Source organism: Gossypium hirsutum, chromosome D11 (assembly GCF_007990345.1).
Source record: "Gossypium hirsutum isolate 1008001.06 chromosome D11, Gossypium_hirsutum_v2.1, whole genome shotgun sequence".
NCBI lineage: Eukaryota > Viridiplantae > Streptophyta > Magnoliopsida > Malvales > Malvaceae > Gossypium > Gossypium hirsutum.
Genome location: NC_053447.1, coordinates 61190105 through 61212844, shown reverse-complemented (window position 1 = coordinate 61212844; position 22740 = coordinate 61190105). Strand labels below are relative to the sequence as shown.

At 31.7% G+C, this 22740-nt stretch overlaps 2 protein-coding genes and 1 non-coding gene across 3 annotated transcripts; all 3 read left to right on the top strand.

The window, feature by feature from the left end:
* The first annotated feature begins 4957 nt into the window (after nt 1-4957).
* On the top strand, nt 4958-11517 carry LOC107958671 (sucrose nonfermenting 4-like protein). Its single transcript, XM_016894502.2, has 13 exons — nt 4958-5974; nt 6098-6185; nt 7021-7200; nt 7321-7428; nt 7527-7586; nt 7938-8027; nt 8680-8814; nt 9442-9586; nt 9679-9852; nt 10342-10405; nt 10521-10590; nt 10719-10824; nt 10949-11517. The coding sequence occupies exons 1-13, from the start codon at nt 5850-5852 to the stop codon at nt 11041-11043; spliced, it is 1440 nt and encodes a 479-aa protein (XP_016749991.2). The 5' UTR covers nt 4958-5849; the 3' UTR covers nt 11044-11517.
* Nucleotides 11518-12690: 1173 nt separating this feature from the next.
* Nucleotides 12691-13683, top strand: LOC107958670 (40S ribosomal protein S27-2). Its single transcript, XM_016894501.2, has 4 exons — nt 12691-12901; nt 13015-13116; nt 13215-13243; nt 13347-13683. The coding sequence occupies exons 1-4, from the start codon at nt 12899-12901 to the stop codon at nt 13471-13473; spliced, it is 261 nt and encodes an 86-aa protein (XP_016749990.1). The 5' UTR covers nt 12691-12898; the 3' UTR covers nt 13474-13683.
* A 2645-nt stretch (nt 13684-16328) lies between these two features.
* On the top strand, nt 16329-16401 carry TRNAA-AGC (transfer RNA alanine (anticodon AGC)). Its single transcript has one exon. It is a non-coding gene; the product is annotated as a tRNA-Ala (tRNA).
* The last annotated feature ends 6339 nt before the right edge of the window (nt 16402-22740 follow it).

Sequence of the window (22740 nt, the reverse complement as noted above, 5' to 3'; positions counted from 1 at the left end):
TTAGTTAGATTTAAGTTAATTATTCACTTTAGTATTTGTAATAATTAATAATATTCAAATTGTTGTTGTAACTTTTTAAAATAAAAAATATTTGACATCTTAAATTTTAAAATCCCAAATTCTGAGTCACATCATTTTTTTTCAAATATATGCGGACTTTATTTAGATATATTCTCGATGTTATTCTAAAATGATTAAGTTTTTTTATAATTATTTAAATGTATTATTTATAATTACCCAACAACTTCTTCAAAAATAAATAAAGATTCTAAGCTTTTAGCAAAACCTTTTTTTTCTCATTTACATGAATATTTTGTATAAATTGTTTGAACTTTGAATAAAAATATTTTATTTAAAAAATCTCAATCATTTGACTAAGTTTGATCTTAATTAAAAATTTGTAGTCTTAACAATTTAAAATATGATTGCTGATGCAGATTGTTTTGTATTAAACTAATAAAGTTTAGTGTTGTTTGAAGGCTATAAGAAAACAAAAATATATGAAATTGAAGAAAGAAAGCATAAGTTTGATCTTACTCCCTCCAAATTTGGGATTAATCCATTATACTTTACTTTTTGGATAAATTCCACACATGGTCATCTAATTATTAGAGTAGTTCTATTTTAGTCTTCCAATTATATTAATAATTTTAGTGAAATATTAATATGTCATTTTTTATTAGCATAAAAATAAATTTAGCTCTCAATATTTACATATTCTATCAAGTTCAATCATAATCTTAAAAATTAAAAAAGTTTAGCTCTCAATATTTGCACATTTTGAAAAATTCAAACCGCTTTTTCATTAATTTTAATTAATTTATATATATTTTTAACTTCCTTCTAATATAAAAATAAATATTTATATATAAATAAGCAAAAAAAACTTTGAAAAGCATTTTTTTAATATTTTTTAAAAACAGATTAACTAACCCAATCCAAATTGATGAAATTCAATTTAGTTAGTTACTTTTGATATTCAATTTAATTTTTTTTAAAACCATAATACTCCAAGGCAACTACAGTTCTTTTTTTTTTCTTTTTTACAATATTACTTTGAAAGTAAAGGTAAGTAAGACCTTAGTCCTCTAAAATGGAAAATTAGATTTTAATCTCCTTTAAAATTTATAAAATTATAAATAATATACAATAAAATTAATAATATTATGAAAATAAAAAAATTAATAATATAAAATTAAATAAATCAAAATTATGATTTCACCAAAATGTAAAAAAGAAAAGTGAGATTTTCAGTTTTATTTAGCTGTGGCCCCCACCTATTATTGGCACAATGATCTCATGTGGGTCCTACATTTCTAACCTGAATGTCACTTCATCACCGCTCAATCAAATCATCTCACAATACCATACTATTCACTAATTAAATTTGTTGAATAACTTTAGTTTTAATAAAATATGTTTTATTTGACTCTTATATGATGTGATGGCATAACAATTAAGGGTATTCATTTTTTCAAATGTGATTTAGGTTAAAATAATGCTAATCACATTTATTATTCGAATTTTATTTTATTATTATAATTCGCAAAAGTAATGTTTTATTTAACCTAAGATGTTTGGTTCAATTTGAAGATATATAAAAGTAAATCAACTGAGTTGAAATCACATTTGATTTATATCACTAAATTTAGAGTATTTTTGTATTTATAAATCATTTTAAGTTTATTTTTGTATTTTTAATCAATCAAAATTGTTTAAATTTTAATTTTTATAATTTTTTTTGGGAAAACAACAAATTTTTGACATTTATTCACATTAATAAAAGCATTCAAGTGACTACCAAATTTATGCACACAAAACAATAATATTTTTTTTATAAAAATAAAGGCAAATTAAAAAAAAATTGAAAGATAAATTTAAAAAATTAGATGTTAAAAATTAATATAACAACCCGATAGTCACGGGTATTGAAAAGTGTATTTTCGGGTCTCCGTTTTCGTAAAACAGATTCGTAAATATTTATTAGGTTAATTAAGAGATTAGTTGCGTAAAAATATTTACGAAATTAGTTGTGTGGTTAATTAGGTTTTGATTAGGTGAATTTGTTTAAATTAAGAGTAATTAGGTATAATGACTAGATTGCATATAAGGAGAAAGTTGAATTATAGATTAGAAGAAAGGTGAAGGGACTAAATAAGCAATTAAGCCATAAATTGACAAGTGGGTGGTGTTGGTAAATACATGTGTAATAATAATAAATATATGTATTTAATAATAAAATATGTATTACTTATTAATTAAGTGTATAATTATAATTAAAACAAAACAAATAAAAGAAAAGAAAAATGAATTGAAAAAGAAACAGAGAATAGAATGAAGAAAGAAAAAGAGGAAAGAAAAAGAGGAAGAAAGAAGGAGAAAAGTTAGGGTTTCAAGGGTTCAAAGTTCAATTGGTTAGTTAATTTAGTCCCTTTTCTTATAATTTTTATGTTTTTGAAACCCTAGTATTCAATACTACTTAACCTATGCTGAAATTTTAGAAATTATTGGATTTTTAGATATTGTCTATGTTGAATAATTTGAGTATTAGGGATTAAATTGATAGATTTTTAAGATAGAATTGAGAAAGGGATTAAATTATGGAATAAATTATAAGTTTTGAGTAATAGGGACTAAATTATAAAAAATTTAAAATTTAGGGATTTATGTGAAAATAGAGAGTTGAATTTAGTCTAAAATGGAATTTGCATGAAAATAAAGAACTAAATGTGAAGAATAAAAGTTAGTCTTAGTTTAGGGACTAAATTGAAATTTAGGCAATATTTGAGTAAAAATTGAAATATTAAATATGAAATTGAATTGTATTATATTGATGAATTTTAATTGTTTTAATTCTGTAGCTAATGTCGTACCGAAATCATCGACTAAAAAGGGAAAAGAAACAGGCGATGTCGAATAGCTCAGAATTTCCGGTTTGTATTTCTATAATCCGAAACTAGTTATTAATTGTTGAATTTTTAATTTAATGTATATGGTAAGTGTTGAGGTGAGAATTATTGTGTTTTGCAATTGAAATGGATTGATTTAATATGTGATGAATTTATTGAATTTATATTGATTGAATTGGTATATATATATTAAATATATTGATTATTTGAATTGAAATGAATATTGGTTGTATTTGAAAAGTGAATTGGAACCCTATTAACTGTATCGGGTTGAGTCGAATATAGATGGCATGCCATAGGATTGAAAGAGTTTAGGGATTTCTTTGACTTTGAGTCGATGAGACATTGGGTGTCAATTTATTACTTCGGATTAACTCGATGAGGCATTGGGTGTCAATTTACTTCGGTTTAGACGATGAGACACTAAGTGTCAAATTATTACTTCGAATTATCCGATGAGGCACTGGGTGCCAAACTGGTGTGTTTTAGTTGGGTCTGTGTATCCGTCCGAGCCCGAGTCGTGTTAATAGGGGTAAACATATAATAAAGTTTTATAATTGATATTTAAATGGCATGGTATGATAAATGAAATTGATATAGTGAATTGAAAATAGAATGTGAAATATGTTATAAATACATGGAATACATGAGTTAAATACTAATGAATTGAATATGAAATGGATAGTGCCATTGTTTAAATGATATGTGAACAAATTATGGAAAGCTATTATATAGCAAGTGATGAAATTGAGTATAGTATATAATGATGTATTCATGAATTGAGCATTGCATGACTAATGCCATTGTACGAAAAAATATAGTTTGATATGTGAATAACCATTTATATAGCAATTGTGCGAATAGGATATTGTTTAATAAAAAAATCGATAGTCATGATACTAGACATTAATATGTCCTTATAATTTAATTGTGCTTATTATATTATCATGTCTTTAAATATTCAGATTATAGAAATACCACTGAGTTTTATTTAGCGTACGATTTTGTTTTCTATGCGCATATTAGGTACAGTGATTTTGAGGAGTTGTAATTGAGGTTGTGAGCATCTATCTCATCATATCTCCAAGTGTCAAGAGGATATGTTTCAAAATTTTGAATAGAAAGACATGTACTTGGGAAGATCAAGTGTATTACAAAGTAGTAGAGACAAAAATATAATTTATGAAAAATTAATTTTTTTAAAAATGCTTAAATATATTAGTAATTAGCCAAAATCACTTTGGCACCAAATGTAATATTCCTATATCAAGTTCCTTGGATCGAACTGGGTATAAGGGTGTTACAGTTAATCATTATTTTTTTATAAAATTTTATAAATAATGTATCTATATTATAAACTTGTTAGATATATTAGTAAAATTAACTACCCAATATAATTACCTTATTGATAATAATAAATATTGGTTTTTCAAATTTTATTTTATAAATTTAATATTATTAATATAATATGTTATATTATGTGAGATAATTTTCAATAAAAGTTAAATATTTTAATTTTAACAAAAATAAATATAATTTATTTAGAAGTAAACCTCAATTTGACATGTTCAACTTTACACACTTGTCTTGATGAGCATATTTTTTAAAATTTTATAATAATTTTTTCAAATTCAGTTATTAAATATATTTAAAAAATTAAATGTTGATTCAATTAAAATATAAAATGCTATAAAATATTATGAATATTAAAAAGCAAACTTAATTTTGTAAATTTAATGTTTATTTAATTTTACAAAAATCAACTACTAAAAGTTATTAATGAGTCATTTATCTAAGTTTAATTAAGTTGACATTCAATTATTAATTTCTTATTTTGGTATTTTAGGCTAAAATGATTTTTATTAAATTAAAAAAAACAATTGAGAACCATATTTTTAAAGAAATTATAATATTTTATTAAACAATAAAATTTAAATGCTTAAATTCATGGGGATCAAATCTTAATTCAATGGGATAGACATTAATATTATTAATTCGAGTAAGTTGAAATTATCTTATTTATAAGTTGAGAAAGAAATAGATTTGGAGGTATAAAATAAGTCTAAAATATTTCGTTATCATAAAGTTTCTTACTGCAATTATTATAAATTTATTTACTATTTGTATTGTTCGTTTCCTTCTTCTTATAAACTTTTTATTTATTAATTTACATAAAAAAATATTTTAAAATTCATAGTCAGATTCTTCACTGAGAGGTCACAAATTCTCTTGAAGATCCAACCAATGCCAACTCTCTGATATTTCTCTATCAAAGCTAGGTTTTCTTCCTTTCAAGCTCCCTTTTTAATCCTCGAAAATTTCCGCTTTCTATAGTCGTTTACTCAAAAAACCCACTCTGTCAGCTTCCTCTAGTTCTACAATTTAGGGTTTCGGATTTGATTCAGTGTCGAATTCTTGCTTTTAATGTCAGATCAGAGTTCTAATTTTGGGTGCTTGATGGTCCTTTAATTTTTTTCCAGCTGAGAGTTTGATGGGTTTGTTCATAACAGTTTTGATTTGTGGACTTTTGGGATTGAACTTGTTGATTTTCGGGAGGTTTTGATTGGGGTTTGGGTGGTGCTGCATGTAAAAGGATTATCGAATCCAGGGTTGAATTTTAGAGGTTCTGATTTGGAGATTTTAGGGTTTCATTTTGAGGTATTAATTAGAAAAGGAAAAAGAGGTAATCTTTTTTGAGTATGGGTTTGAATCGTAGCTTTAATGTGTAACCATTACGGGGTCCTCTGCCCCCTATTGTAGAGGATCCCTATTGAAAAACCCGAAAATTTTATGATATTTACCAATCTTGATAAGCTCGGTGAAGCTTGCTTGGATATTAGTGTTATCCTGGATAAAAAAGACGAAAAATCAAGTGGGAAGTCTGTTGAATTTTAGTTTTGGTGGATTCATAATTTTGTATTTGTGTAAATTGTGGAGGAAATGTTTGCTTCTGGTCCAGAAACTGGCCATGAAAACAGGGGAGTTTCGAGGCCACTTTTGGTTCCAATGCGCTTCATCTGGCCTTATGGGGGAAGTAGAGTGTTTCTAACTGGTTCTTTTACTAGGTGAGAGCTGAAGAAGATCAAATTTGATTTTTCCTAGACTTATTTGTTAAGTTTATTATACCTTAAGGACTTCTCGCGAATTTAGGTTGGAAATAGCAATTGATTGTATTGGCATGTGCGCAGGTGGTCAGAGCATATACCTATGTCTCCAATGGAGGGTTGCCCCACTGTATTTCAAGTAATTTGTAGCTTGAGTCCTGGATATCATCAGGTTAATCAGCTTCTATGATCACTATCTGTAGTTCAGATGGAAAAAGCCATATTTAGAACTGACTTCTAATTTGCAATGTAATGTAGTGTTCTTGATTTTGCTAAATGGTTTTGTAGATTTTCATATTAAAATCATGGTCAATTCTGATTTTTTTTATCTGATCCTTAAATTTTGTTGAATCTGTTAATAATGAAAACACACTGGTCATATATCTTCCATTGCTGCTTTTGAAGGAGGGGAAGAGATAGTAAACAAATATGTCACCAAATTAGTTGCTTGCCAAGTCACTAAAGTGCAAGAAGTATGGCACTCAGCACACCCTCAACAGTTTTATGATACCTGTTCTAGATTAGAAGAGTTGGACCTATATAAGCAACATATTTAATCCTATTCTTCTGTAAGGTGCATACGATACTGAATTTTTAGTCCTTCCTCTCCAATCGAGATAATTGTGGAAATGATACTGATAAATCATTGGAAGTAAATGGTGCAACCTTTATCTTCTATTAATAAGATCCTAGTTGAGTTCTTAAGTTCTGCATCCTGGAGATCATCCTGTTAATGGTAAACTAAGCTCATTAAGCTATAACTCCAAAATAACTTGTGTTGCTTCACGATTCATGTTGAGATTTTGTCATCATATAGATTGACCACTTTGCAACTGTTTTTCGCTTTTAATCCATGTTGTGTACTAACCTTGAGTAGGGGAATGCATGAATCAAAGCACCTATCTTTAATCATTTGTATGTGGTATGCATTGTAGTCCTAACTCTGAAATGCACATCTATTCTCAACTTGAAACTGATATTCAGGTTTCATTTCTGTTTCCTGGCAGTTTAAGTTTTTTGTTGATGGTGAATGGCGGCATGATGATCGGCAACCCTTTGTAAATGGTAATTATGGTGTGGTTAACACTGTCTTTATAGCTAGGGAACTGGATGCGGTTTCTCCAAGTGTTAGTCCTGAGGCCCCAAGTAGATCCCACATGGATGTTGATGATGTTTTTATTTGTTCGGTATGCTTTTTAAAAACTTAATCTTATTTTGTGTTTACATTAGTCGTTTATTAAGTTATCATGATATGTTAGATTTTAGATGTATAAGCACTTATGTCAGTTTTTGGGGGTAACTTGTAGGAACCAGTTCCAACTATATCAGATGCAGATTTAGAAGTCTCTCGGCAGCGCGCAGCCACTTTCTTGTCAAGACATACCGCGTATGAGTTGCTTCCGGACTCGAGCAAGGTTTGAATGAATTACCTTTCTCTGGGAGCTCTTTATGTGGTAACTTATTAGGGTAGTGGCTTCAGGCCTGGTCTACCTGAATGATTTCATTGTTGCAGGTTATTGCCTTGGATGTCAATATAGCTGTGAAGCAAGCATTCCATATTCTGCATGAACAGGTGAATCTCTTTTATGAACTCAAAAAACATGCTGCAGTGAAAAGACTTGCACAGGCACTACCCCTAAAGGTTCCACTAATGTTTCCTGGTTTTCATCTAGAGAGAAGATAACCTCATGGTGCATGTGATTGTTCTTTCTATTGCTAGTTTCCTTTTCTCTCTCCCTTTTTGTTTCACTTTCCACTTCTTCGTTGAAGAAATTTTTCCTTCACTAGTTTCTTTGTTATAAATCATCTGCATTTTGTTTAGGTTTTTACCCTTTACTACTGTGTGCAATTTGTATGGGCTTTACTTTTAACCCTGCTGATTGTAAGCTCGGTTATTATCTTTGTTGATTTATGCTATGTTCAGGGAATCCCCATGGCTCCTCTCTGGGATTCTTTCAAGGGCCAGTTTGTTGGAGTTCTTAGTGCACTGGACTTTATTCTTATCCTAAGAGAGGTGAGTTTGGGAGCAAAAGTTCAGTTTTTCATTCACATGTCAAATCCAAACTGTGATAAAATTTCAGAAAACTTTATTTGCAATTGGAATACAAGTTAGCAACTTTATTAAGAGAAATGTACATGAAATAGATGAGTTGCTGTTACTTTTAATGGGATTCTAGCATGAAATTAACCATGCTTCTTTCTTATTATGCTGAACTTAGCGGGTGACCAAGATTGGCAAGAGATAGGAACAGAAAACTGGAGAGCCACCTAACTGCAACATGCAAATCACCATACGAGCCTCCTTACATAATACACCTAACAATGATGGACTAAATGTTACCCAAATCTGATAGATAATGGTTTGAGAATCAATTAAAGTTTTTCATTCTAAAAATATTGGTGAGATTTTAAATGTCTAAAGTTTTTTAACCTTGAATACATGTTTCTATCGGACTATCAGTATTTTTAAAAATTTTTTTTCTGTGTCTAACTGTATGTTTCAAATAACTGTAATTCAATAGTTAAGGTAACATATATTTTAGGAGCATTCATGAGTTTTTAAGCTTTCTGATACATACTAGTTGAAATGTGGAAATACATGGTATTTTTCCCTAACTTGTAATAAGCTTGAGTACATTTAACATTTATAACTCTTTGAGGGACAGTTGGGGAATCATGGTTCGAATTTGACAGAGGAAGAATTAGAGACACACACAATATCAGCTTGGAAAGAGGGAAAGGTGCATCTCAGCAGACAAATTGATGGCAATGCAAGTTCATACCCTAGATGTCTTGTTCATGTAAGTGCTTCATTTCCAGTATTATCTAGCATCTCTAAATCATTTGGGTTTGCTTTTGATTTATTTTACATTTTACATTTTTTTTTTTGGACATGAAGGTGGAAAAGTTGCCTCATTAATACTTAATTCGCTGCTCATATGTTAAATGAAACACCTGCTTTTGGTTAGAAAGATGAGTTGTTAACTGTTGAAATTATTAGGATGAGCTGTTTTTGACTGTGCAATCTTTACCTATTGCTTTTCTATATTAGACTATTCTGGCATCTATCGTGAAAAAGAGAGTGATTTCTTAGGGTGCAATTCCAGATTTTGAATGATATTATTTGGATTCATGATACTGAGGTCACTAAATCTTGATGTTTCTCCCAGAATTTATTATAGAATGAATTACCTATTTTTAAGCTCTTGGGTCCTTTATAGCCCACGTTTCCAAAGAATCTTCATTGTACTTTTATTTATCATATATCAACTCGTACCTGTTTGTTTAAGGTAATATTTGTTGTAGCTAGAATGCTTCTTTTGCTAATATTTGCCAGAACAATGGTCTTCACTGAAGTTAGAGCCAGCTTTTAGAAGGTTAGGTTACTTTTGTATCGCTATGATAACATTTTGTACCATCGTATGCAGGCTGGGCCTTATGATTCGTTGAAGGATGTTGTGCTGAAGATTTTAAGAAGTAAGGTGGCAATGGTTCCCATCATTCATTCTGCTTCACAGGATGGTTCATTTCCACAACTGCTAAATCTTGCCACCTTGTCGGAAGTACTAAAATGTGTGTTTTTTGTTGTTGGCTGATGGTACTTGATCTTTTACTTTGTTTGTTTAGGGGGAATGAATTCTTTCTAACTGGAGCCTAATTTTCAGGTATATTGAGACATTTTAAACATTCATCTAGTTCCTTGCCCATTCTTCAACAACCAATTTGTTCAATTCCCTTGGGTACTTGGGTACCGGAAATTGGGGAATTAAATGGTCAGTCGTTGGCAATGCTGCGACCAAATGCCTCTCTTGGTGCTGCCTTATCACTGTTAGTTCAAGGTAACCTGAAGCCTTTATGCTTAAGGCTTCAAGCCGCTGCTGCTGTCTCTACAATAAGATAGAAATTATAACATCGTGGACAAATGGAAAAGAATAGAATTTTTAAGCATGCTATCTTATAATGTTGAATAAGTAATGTTACTTTTTGCACCTACATCTTTTCATTGCATGCCAAGCTTGTTATTTAGCTTCTTGGTTAACGCTTATATGTTACATTTGACTACTGATATAAGTTCATTGGAAGTATCAAGGACTGGTATTGTTGAAAAGTTATTGCATCATTACTAGTCCTTTTTGTTTTAGAAGCATTCTTCCCTGCTTTTCTCTTTATATTCTTTAGCAAGGGAATGACTTAATGCTGTTAGAGTTATTAGTGACCGTTGAGTGCTTGTGGGCTTTGTCTCTTTGGCGCCGGTATTTCTATCTTCTCTTTACCATTTCTCATATGTTGTTGGTAATCATCTTACAAGATCACATCTTCTTTTGCAGCCGATGTAAGTTCCATACCAATAGTGGATGAAAATGACTCATTGCTTGACGTATATTCACGGAGGTATTCTGTTTCTTTTTCAAGTGGGAAATGAGAACTATAAAAGAAGAAACTGTTGGAGCCAAATTAATAAATTATGTTCCTTACAAAAGTTTTTCTCTGGTTGTTTGCTTGACAGTGATATAACTGCTTTGGCAAAGGATAAAGCTTACGCACAAATTCGTCTTGACGAAATGAGTATTCATCAGGTAATTGGAAAACGTTGTTTATGCATGTAGACTGCCAGTATGGTTAAATCCAAGTAGAGAAAGATCTTTTCTTACTGGTGATAATGTCCGATACCTTGAAAGAAATTTGTGATACTTGGACCTCGCAGGCATTGCAACTGTGTCAAGATGCAAATTCTATCAATGGACAAAGATGTCAGATGTGTCTACGGTCAGATACTCTGCACAAAGTGATGGAGCGGTTGGCAAGTCCTGGTATCCATTTTATCTGTTCTCTCTTTTTTTTCTCTTATAATTACTTTGAAGAAGGAAGCTTCCTTTTCATCTTTTTTTCCAATACAATCTACTCTATACTGCATTGTTGCTTGTATTCTCACAGGGGTTAGGAGACTTGTGATTGTGGAAGCTGGCAGCAAGCGAGTAGAAGGAATCATTTCATTGAGTGATGTGTTTAGGCTCTTGCTGGGTGTTTAGCTTGAAAAGGTCTAGCTGTAATTCTCTCAAGAGGGCTTTACTATTTCTGTGAATTCTGTTTTCTGCTCCTCCGTCCGGTGCTCCCTTGCTGAGTGGTCTTAGTTGTTACTCTTTGTCGTTTGATTGGTGGGGGGCTTCATCACTCTAAAGCCCCACCATTTTTAGGATAGAAATTTCAAAGAGCAAGGATAGATCTGTAAATTGTGAGTCTTTCAATTCCCCCCCTTATTTCCATGACCCTAATTGTTGTCGACTCAACAATTGCTGCTGGAGCAGCTCCCATTCGTGAATCTCTGCTAACAGGGGAAAAAATGGGACAAAGAAAAAAAAGAAAAAAAAAAGGAGGGGCTAAAGTGTATGGGGGTATGTTGTTGGGATGTATTTATAAAATGGGTGGTTATTTTCATTCGTCATAGACATTATAGTCTTTTTTCCTGAGGAAAAAAAAGATTAAAAGAATTTGTTGATGCTGCATTTATTTGTATGTTTTTATATTTGGCTAAGCAATATTTCTATAAATATTTTTATATATTCTGGTACCAACTACATTCTGCAGATATTGAAAAAATGAAGTCTTACATTTTTAATTGAGAAAGTTCAAAGTTGATTGCTAGCCTTTAAGTTTGTTTTAATCCTTGTTAGTGAAACCAAAAGCTTTTATATCCATACAAGATACTTGTATTTAAGGAAGCAATACAAGTAATTTTTAAAATATTATCCAATGAATTAAATTAATAAAAACTTTCCTATTTATTTGCTTTGTACTTTTATAAATATTTGATTTATATATTATATGTATCTGATATCTGTTTACTCTAGACCATGTCAATGATTCAGCAAATTTTTTGTAAGTTAATTGATACGGGGTTGAGGATTTAATCTTGTATTTGTAAATCTATTATCTCTTTGTATATGTCATATATTATCTACACATATATGTTAACGTTTTTTATCGAATTTGTCTTACGGGTCAATCAAGTATTAATTTACTTGTAAAATTATTAAAATATTATCATATATAAAAATTATATTATATATTTTATGTGTGTATTTTTTATATATATTAAATCAATAAAGTTTTTATCATTTGAATTCAAAATAATACATAATAAACATTTACTTTTACTATCGTAACCAAAATATCAATTAGTTTTTATATGATTTTTTTGAACATTTATTATATAAATTTTTCCTATATTGTGGATGTGCCATAACTCTAGTTTATATTATATGTTAAACATTTGACTAGGTTGATATTACAAGTCAACTAAACACTAAATTAGATAACAAAAAGTCGATTGGCTTTTAGTTTGATCGGTATAGCTATAGTTGCTAATATAGGAAGATGTGGGTTTGAGTGCACTGAAACGCATTATCCTCCTATTGAGTTGAGTAGGAACTATGAACAGTTCTAAACATTGTATAAAAAAAGCAGATACAATTAAAACGTATAATGAGATTGTTAAAAAATATAGATAACAATAAAAATCCTTAATTTAAAAAATATATTGTATTATTTTGAAAATTACTTTATCATTATAGGAAAAAATAACAAATTTAAAAAATATCCTTAATGTAAATATCAATTTGTTAAACAGCATAAAAACACACCATATATATATAAAATCATATTAAAAGTTCCAATAAACCAAATATGATACTGATTATAAGCCTAAACCGACTTAGGGCCTGGCCGAAAAAAAAAAGAAAGAACCCGACGTAGGGCAATCTCTCTTCTCCTCCAGATATAAAAGATTACATTCTCAGTGCTTTCTCCCATCTTCACCTCTGCCGCCTTTCAAGATTTCGAGGGTTTATAAGTTGCTGTTGAAATACCCAAGCCGCCAAACCGAAAATGGTGCGTTGAAGTTGCTCTTTGTTCTGTTCTGTTATTGTTTTCTTTTTATGTCGGTTTTTTTCCTTACTGAACCTGATAGATTTGAGTTTTGCTTATAACTTGGAAATTATTAGGGTCTCCAAAACGACATCGATTTGCTCAATCCTCCAGCAGAACTTGAGAAGAAGAAGCACAAACTCAAGCGTCTAGTCCAGACTCCCAATTCCTTCTTCATGGTAATTTTCAAAAAAGCCATTTCTCTGTACATATATAGATATATGTATGTGTTGGGATTAACTTTTTTTCTTTGGGCGTTGGCTTTTGTTTGGTGAAGGATGTGAAATGTCAAGGCTGCTTCAACATGTAAGTTGTCTTTGGGTCTATAAATTTACGTTTTATCTATTGAGCTATGTATTTTATCCATTTGATGATTCCTGACATACTTGTGTTTGTGGTTTGGGGGCAGAACAACTGTGTTTAGCCACTCTCAAACTGTGGTGGTGTGTGGCAATTGCCAGACTGTTCTTTGCCAGCCTACAGGAGGTAAAGCTAGACTCACCGAGGGATGCTCTTTCAGGAAAAAAGGTGATTGATATGGTTTTTGTCAAAGAGAGTTTCACAATGGGTCAATTTGGCTCATCCTTTTGTTTTGATCATCATATATAGAGATAGATAGATAGATAGATAGATACAAGTGAGTTTTGTTGGTATGTTTTAAGGATTTGATTCGGATGTTGTTGCTTGATGGTTTTAAATCATCAAGTATGGATTTTTATTGCTGCAAGTAATGGTTTTGAGTTGCATTTGTTCTTTTCTAATTTGTGATGCTTTTGATATATCTCTGAATGTTTCTATGCACAAGTAGTCCAGTCTGCGAGGGTTGGTTTTATCATGCAACATATGAATTGGTTTAGACAACTTAAGCACTGGTTGCTGCACAATAGTTAATTTAGGCTTATCTTTTGGTTTATAGACAAACTATAAAAAAGCATAGCTGAAGCTAAGCTCTGCATTACCTTCTCCCTGTTCATCTCTGACTGAGCTTCAATTGTTATGAGGTTCAACCAAAAGCTGCAGGAATGTTATATTAATTAGCTTTCTTAGAAACCAGTAATTTGAAGAACAAATAGGAAATCACCCAGATTTGTATGATTATTGATTCCTGATGACAAGAACAACTGAGAGAGCAAGAAATAAGAAAGCTTTACTAAAAAAGCGTGCTCCAAACATATTCGCAAGGTGGTACAATGGAAAAAAGGGTATCATATTTTGAATGGTCAAATTCTGTTGTTTGACCTGTACTTATAGATTTAGTTATTGGTTTTTAATTTTACCAATTTTAGTCTTTTCATTTTACAAATTTTTGAAATTTTAATCCCCAACTGTGTGGTTAAGTTTTGCTATTACTTTTATATTATATGTGAAGTTGTAGATTTAGTTTATATTCTTTAAATGAATCATTTTTAGTCATTATATTTTCAAAATTTCGGTCTTACTTTAAACAACAATCATTGAATCTATTAACAAGTTTTTTAGTGACGTGAAAATAACAGCCTATAATTATATGTTTGTTGCACCATATTTTGAAAAGATCATATCTAAAGTTATACATGAATTTTGATTTTGTATATACTTTAAAAGTTAATTTTTTTCATTCTCATAAATTACTAACACAAACATAACCATTTTACTAACTCAAATTAATATATTAAATTATACGTTAAATCAAAATTAAAATTAATGTAGAGTGAGATATTTACCTTTATTTTGAAAATAGAAATTAAATTTAAATCATACCAAAAAACGATCAATTAAAGCACGGTAGAACCAGCTTACCTAGCCTTATAGCATCTGACTACTAACCATTGATTTACTACTAGACAGGAGATGACTTGTATGTATAATGTTGTGCACTTGAGGAGAGTAGGTTGCAATCCACTACCTTGCTCCTTCGCACCACAACTCCCTTGTCTTCCTCTTACAACTATGCTTTTTTTTTCTTTTCTAATAAACAAGAAAACAAAATTAATCAAATTAAATTGGGCAAAAATATCATTAGCCTTATCTTGTTGAAAAAACTCTAAAACTTCATTTGGGACGTCATTCAAAATTTGAAGACTTGTCTTTTTTGTTAGACTCAGCTTAACCAAATAGTCAACAACTTGATTGAGTTCTCTAAGGACATATTTAATGCATCACTGTCCTTCCTCCTTTGGACCCTCTTAAGCAGTGTAATACCAGAGCATGCCAACAAATTTTCTTGTAAAGCATTTACAACCCTCCGAATTATTTGTCTGAATCATGGCCCTTTTAAATGTTTTACTAACCAGTACGAGTAAACCATCTAAAATTCCCCATAACTTAGCCTTAAAAATTGAGCATCGCTCCAAAAAGTGGTTAAACCCTAATATCCAATTCCCATGCTGGTCCTGCAACACACCCCTAGCAGAAGCACTCCCATTACCACTAGCTATTGCACCGTCAATGAACAACTGTACCTATGTATTTGCCATGGTTGCCCAAGAAGCATTAGATTGGGGGATGTGTTGGTAACCTTTGTGACTTAATTCAAACTGTAGAGCCCAACTAAAGGAAACATTAATAGTCTTAAGAGCTGTCCAAGTAATGCCTTGAAAGATAAGTAGGTTCCTATTCTTCTAGATACGCCAAGGAATTAGTTCAAAAAAATAAAACCAAATTACCCCTCGTCCAAACAACCTCGCATGACATCCAAGATTAGAAGTCAACCAATCTTGAAGAGACTCGTAGAAAAATCGGCATTGCCTATCAATTGGTATAACATGCCTCCAAACTTCCTTTGCTATCGAACAATCTCAAAACACATGGAAAGTATCCTCTATTTCTCAATTGCAAACAGGACAATAGCTATTGTGACCGATTTCCTACCTAGTACGCTCTAGATTGGTCAGAAGCCGTTGTTTAGATGCTAACACCATAGGAAAAAATTAACTTTCTACGGTCCAGATATATCCAACTGTTCTTCCAAAAGGTATCCCTAGAATTTCAAAAATTCTCCTTAAGAGACCAAAAGGCATTACAAACCAAAAAGGACCCTGAAGCTATGTGTGTCCAAATAATCTTGCTCGAACCTGAGGAACGATGAGGGGAGGAATACATACAATCTTCTAACCATTCTAACCAGGGTAAGCTTACCATTATAACCATTTTCTAATCCTTGTATCAACAATCATTTTATAATTATTGATATATTTTTTATTTAAATTGCTCATAATTTAATAAATTATTTGAAAAATATTTCATTTATATATAACACTTTGGGTTTTGTGTTGGAAAAAGTAGGCCTACAAAGTTTAAACCATACGCGGGGAAAGTAAGTGATTTTTATATACTTGAAAAAGTGTTGCATAATCGCATCTTTAATTCATATGTCACGACATATAGATTAACAGAACAATAAAATTGTAAAGGGGATGTAGCTCAGATGGTAAAGCGCTCGCTTAGCATGCGAGAGGTACGGGGATCAATACCCCGCATCTCCATATTTTACAGGACCATGTCCCTACTCTTTTGTTTGGTTAGTTTTATTTTTCCATTTTTGGGTCTTTTGAGCTCTGATTCTACTTCATTTTCGCCCTGAAAACCTTGTTTTATTATATTAAAAGGAAGGATCGGAGGGATGCTAATGGATATATATAATAGGTGGATATAGTTCCAAAATCACCTTATCTTTATTATTTTTTCTCAATAGAAAATAATATGTTGAGTTTTAAAACAAAACAAAGATAAAAAACAACTAAAATTTGTGTTGAAAGATGAAAAATAGAAGCAAAAATCAGATGCTGAAGGAGAAAAAGAAGTTGACTTCTCTCTATTGTTTCATTAAGCAAAATAACATGTACATATATGGTTCTATTACATTGGAAGAAGATAAAGATTGCTTGTGCAAATAACCAAGCTGTAAAATCAACTTAATGATAACCTAAACCTACTAAAACTGCTAAGTACATGGTTGAACCTTAGCTAATTAAAAAGTTACAATCAAATCAAACATATGTCACATGTTACAAAAGTTTAATGACCGAAATACACCATGGACATTTGCATGCTGCATGCATGCTGCTGTATTATTGCTTGGACACTTTCATGCTGCTGAATTGTTGCCAACTTTCAACACTCCTCATTGGCTACAAAGCAGCAAACTCCAATTTCCTTTTCAAATGCTTAAATCTTGTAGCAGTTAATGGCTTGGTCAGAATGTTTGCAAGCTGAGCCTTTGAGCAACAATGAATTAAGTTGACTTCCTTAGACAATTCTGTCTCCCTTACAAAATGATATTTAATCTTGAAATGCTTGGTCTTGCCATGAAAAATATGATTCTTGGCAATGGCAACAGCTGACTGATTGTCAACTTTGATCTCTATTGCTTCCACTTGATCAGCATTCAAGTCTCTCAAAAACCTCCTAAGCCAAATGGCTTGATTAACAGCAGTGGCAGCTACAATATACTCTGCCTTAGCAGTGGATTGAGCTACTGTCTGTTGCTTCTTAGAAATCCAACTAAAAACTCTTGAACCTAGAGTGAAAAAATACTTTGATGTACTCTTTATGTCATCAATTGAACCAGCCCAGTCACTATTTGAATAGCCAACCAGTTTCATCTCCTTAGCTTGTACAAGCTTCACTCCATAGCCTAAGGTTCCTTTGACATACCTTAAGACTCTTTTAGCAGCCTTGAAATGAGCAACATTACAGCAATGCATGAATTTCGATAGAAGGCTGACTGCATATATGGTGTCTGGCCTTGTTGCTGTCAAATAGACCAAGCAACCAACTAAACTTCTGTAGCTCTTCTCATCAACTCATGCATGGTCACTCTTGCTGGAGAGTTTTTCTCCCTGTGCCACAAGAGTACTAGCAAGTTTGCAATTTGTCATGCAAAACTTGCTTAGAACTTTCAATGCAAATACTCGTTGGCTTATGAAAATACCCTGCTCATTTTGATTCACTTCCATACCAAGAAAGTAAGTCATCAAGCCCAAATCAGTCATCTCGAAAACATCCTGCATTTGTTTCTTGAACTCCTCAATCAACTCACTCCTACAACCAGTAACCAACAAGTCATCCACATATAGAGACACAATCAGTAAGGTTTTTTTTTTTAGTTTTCTTCACATGGAGTGTAGGCTCACTAATGCTCTTCTTGAACCCCAGCCTTGACAAGTATGCACCAATCCTGTCATACCAGGCCCTTGGAGCCTATTTTAGGCTATACAAAGTCTTATTGAGCTTATAGACCTTATGCTCTTCACCAAGGACTTTGAATCCATCAGGTTGCTTAACAAAGGTCTCTTCCTTAAGAAATCCATTCAGAAAAGCTAATTTAACATCCAGTTGATACACTTTCCACTACTTCTGAGCAGCTAAGGTAAACAACAACCTTATGGTGTCCAACCTTGCAACTGGTGCAAAGGTTTCAAAGAAATCTAGCTTTGTGCTTGTTCAGTGACCCATCTGCATTATTTTTGGTGCTGAACACCCATTTCACACCAATAACATTTCTGTTTGCTGGTCTATCAACCAGCTCCCATGTGTCATTTTTGTGGATCATTCTCAATTTAGCCTCCATTACTTCTTTCTATCAACCCTCCTTTTTAACCTCATCAAAGCAGAAAGGCTCGACAATGGTCATACCACATCTTTCATAGAAGTCCATTAAGGTTCTAGTGCCTCTGACAGGTGCATCATTATAATCATCTTCAACATCAGCTTCAATCTCAGCATGCTGCAAATTGAGATCATGCTGGTCTTGCTCAAACAAGCTTGCATCTGTTCTATCCCATTTCCAACAGCTCCCTTCATTAAATTTCACATCCCTGCTCACAACAATCTTCTTAGTAGATGGATTAAAGACCCTGTACCCTTTATTCACACTATTTTAGCCAACAAAAACTCCAGGCATGGACCTCTTTTCTAGCTTAGTTCTCTTCTCAGCTGGCACTAGTGTATAGCATAAACAGCCAAACACTTTCAAGTGTGAGACAGTTGACTTGTGTCCAAACCAAGCTTCAAAGGGTGTTTTGCCTTCAACTGCATTAGTTGGCAGCCTATTTAGTAAATACACAAAGGTATTTACTGCCTCAGCCTAAAAAATGTTAGGCATTTTGCCTTCAAACAACAGGCACCTAGCCATATTGAGAACAATTCTGTTCTTTCTCTCACAAACACCATTCTGCTGTGGTGTGTAGATGGTGGTTAACTGGTACTAAATTTCAGTTTCATCACAAATCTTCTGGAACCTTTGAGACACATACTCAGTCCCATTGTCTGACCTCAAAATCTTTAGCTTGCAATTGGCTTGATTCTTAGTCAATACCTTAAACTTGCAAAAAAAATCAGCAACATCTGACTTTTGTTTCAAGAAGCTCACCCAATAAAATCTGGTGCAATCATCAATGAACAATGCAAAATATCTGTTATCATTCAAAGATGAGGTCTTCATAGGTCCATAAATGTCTATAAGGACCAGTTGGAGCCTCTCTTGAGCTCTCCAAGCTTTGTTAACAGGAAAAGGCAGTCTGGTCAGCTTGCCAAACTGACAAACTTCACATGCATCTTTTCTAGGCTCGATCTTGGATATGTCTTCAACTAGGCTTATTTTGTGCAGTAAACTTAATGACTTATAGTTCACATGCCTCAGCCTCTTGTGCCACAAACATGATTCATCAGCTAAAGCTATATGTGCCTTTGCTTCTAATCGATTCCCATCTAAAATGAAGGATCTATCATGCATGGCTGCTGTCACTAGCACTTGATCAGATGGATCTTTGATTACACAAGTCTTATATTCAAAGATAAGAGAATACCCATTCTCCAACAATTGACCAACACTGAGTAAACTCTGGTCAATGTCAGGTATAAAAAGAACTTCTGAAATGGTTTTGTTACCTGACTGAGTGCAGATCATAGCTTTGCCTTTGCCTTTGGCCTCGATGAACTCACCATTCGCAATTTTGACTTTGGACACAAAGCTGGTGTCTAGCTCCTATCTAAAGCCATGTGATGAGTGCAGCCACAGTAAATCAGCCAATTTTTCCTGACTTTGCTCGAACTTGCAAAGCAAGAGGTAGTAAAAACATGCTCCTCCTGAAATTGCACATTAGCAGCTTGAGCTTGATTCTGCTGTTGTGGTTGTGTTTTTGCCTTGTTCTTGCAAACATTTTCAATGTGGCCTAGTTGCTTGCAACTTCTACACTAAATGTCAGGCCTGTACCAGTAATATTTTTCTAAGTGAGTGGTCTTTTTGCAATGAGTGCTTGGTGGAAACTTCCTTTTAGCAGCATCTTTCTTTTCTTTTTCTTTCTTTTCTGTCCAAGGCTTCTTGCCCTTGTAGCTTGAGCTCGAGCTTGAGCTTTCTCTGCTCCTGGCCTGAAAAGCTCCTTCTGTAATGACCCAAAATTTACGAGCATCAGAAAAGTATATTATCGGGCCTCCGTCTTAATGAAATGAGTTTGTAAATAATTATTAGAAATATTTATAAGTCTAGTAGTGTGTCTAATTAGATTTTACTTGCGTGAATTTAGCTTAATTAAGGGCAATTAGGAAAAAGGATTAAATTGAAAGAAGGGTAAAAATTTAATTATAGATTAAAAGAAAATAATAGGGACCAAATGGGCAATTAAGCCACAATTGGAGGTTGAGGCGGCATAAGATTATAAAAATCTTAAATTTTTATATGATTTAATTATATATATAAATTAATTATAAAGTATATTATTAAATTAATTATATTATAAATATTATATTAAGAAATAAATTAAATAAAGACAAATATATGGTGATTATTTAATACAAGTGTATTAATAGAATACATACATTTGTAATACTTATATTTAATTATTAAATAGATATTTATTGAATTATTATATTAAATTATTGTTGTAATTATTATTAATATTATCAAATAAATTGAATTATGACAAATGTAGGGTGATGATAAAACACATGTGTAATAATATGTATGTGTACAATTGTAATACATGTATTTGATATTAAATAGATATTTATTTTAATTAATTATTATTATATTAAATTAATTAATTTAATAGACAAATAAAAGAAAACGAAATGAAATAAAAGAGAAACAAATTAAGGAAAGAACAGAACCATTTCGAAACAGAGTAGAGGAAAGGAGAAAAAGAAAAAGAAAAAGAAAAACGAGAATTTGAAGGTTTAAAGCTTTAATAGGTAAGTCAATTAAGTCCATTTCTCTTAATTTTGATGTTTTAGAAGCTTTAGAATAAGGTTTTGTTGAATTTAAGTCGAAGTTTTAAAAGTTCTTAGGTTTTTGAATATAAATCATGTTGGACAAAATGATGAATTAGGGGTTTAATTGATAGAATTTCTAGTTAGAATTGATTAAGGGATTAAATTGTAAAAGAAGCTATAAGTTTTGTGTTAGAGGGATTAAATTCAAAAAAAAATTGAAATTAGGGTTTTAATATGAACATTGAATAGTTAAGTTGAATTTGGTAGGAATTAAGTAAAAATAAGGTATGACTTGAGATAGAAAAGTGAATTTAGTTAGGACTAAATTGAAATTAAGATAGAAATTGAATAAAAATTTAATTATTTAATATAAATTGGTGCTGTATTAATAATGAAAAAATTATTATTATTTTCGTAGCTAACAAATAACCCGAGGCATCGGTACACAAAGGAAATGAGAAGGCTATGGAGGACTAAAACGATAAATTCACGGTTTGTATGACTATAAATCAAACTACTATTTATTAAATGTTATATTTAAATTTATGTGTATGTTAAGTAAAATTTTAAGGTAAGTATCAATATTGAAATGAATGAAATTGAGATGAAGTGTGATTATGTATGAATATTTAATAGTATATTGTTGGAAAGTGGAAAATTGTATCGAATTAAATTGTACATTGAAAGTGAAATTGAAATTGAGAAAGTGATTTGAATACCCTATTAACTAATCGGGCTTAGACGGATATAATTGGCATGCCATAGGATTGGAAGAGTGCGGGAATTTATCGACTTTCCCGATCAGGCACTATGTGTCGTATTAGGCACCACGTGTGTCGTTTCAGGCACTTTATGTGTTGTATACTGCTTCTGATATATTGATCAGGTACTGAGTACCGTTTTAGGCACAAAGTGCCATATTGGTGTGTTTGGTTGGAAACCGTGTATTCGCCAAGGTCCGAGTTTGTTAATAGGGTGAATAATCGAAATGTGAGAATTGAATAAATTTGATTGATCGTACGACTGAAAGGATAAGAAAGAAATTGTTAGTCGAATTGTGAGATTTGAAAGCATGAACCTAAGGTTCATGAATTGATCAAATTCAAGTTATTAATATATGATATTGTTGATGAATTATTATATGAATTATGAAGCTGAATGTAAATTAGTTCTTATGAGTTATAAATTTTACATGTTTAATGTTATATGATTAATATTTATAATTCATTAAAGTTATATAGTTTGAACTATGGTAATACCACTGAGTATAAAATACTCTGCGTACGGTTGTTTCTGTGCGCATGTCAGTAGAAATCAAAGGTCCCGGTTCAGCATCCAGATCAATCCCAATTTCAGAGACAATTTGGTGACGTAATCTTTCTTTTGGTAAAAGTGGCATGCACTTAGGTATTATATATAAATTATGTACTTAAATCTTGTAACTTTTGATACGGGGGTTGCGCGCGGACCAAGATCGAGTTGCCAAGTCACGAGAAACTCTTACGAAAACCCTAAACAATCAGATCTGAAATGAAATAGAAAATTAAAAGATTAGAACTTTGAATTTCCAGATCTGAAATAAAATCCCCAAATCAGCAAAGAATCAAATTGAG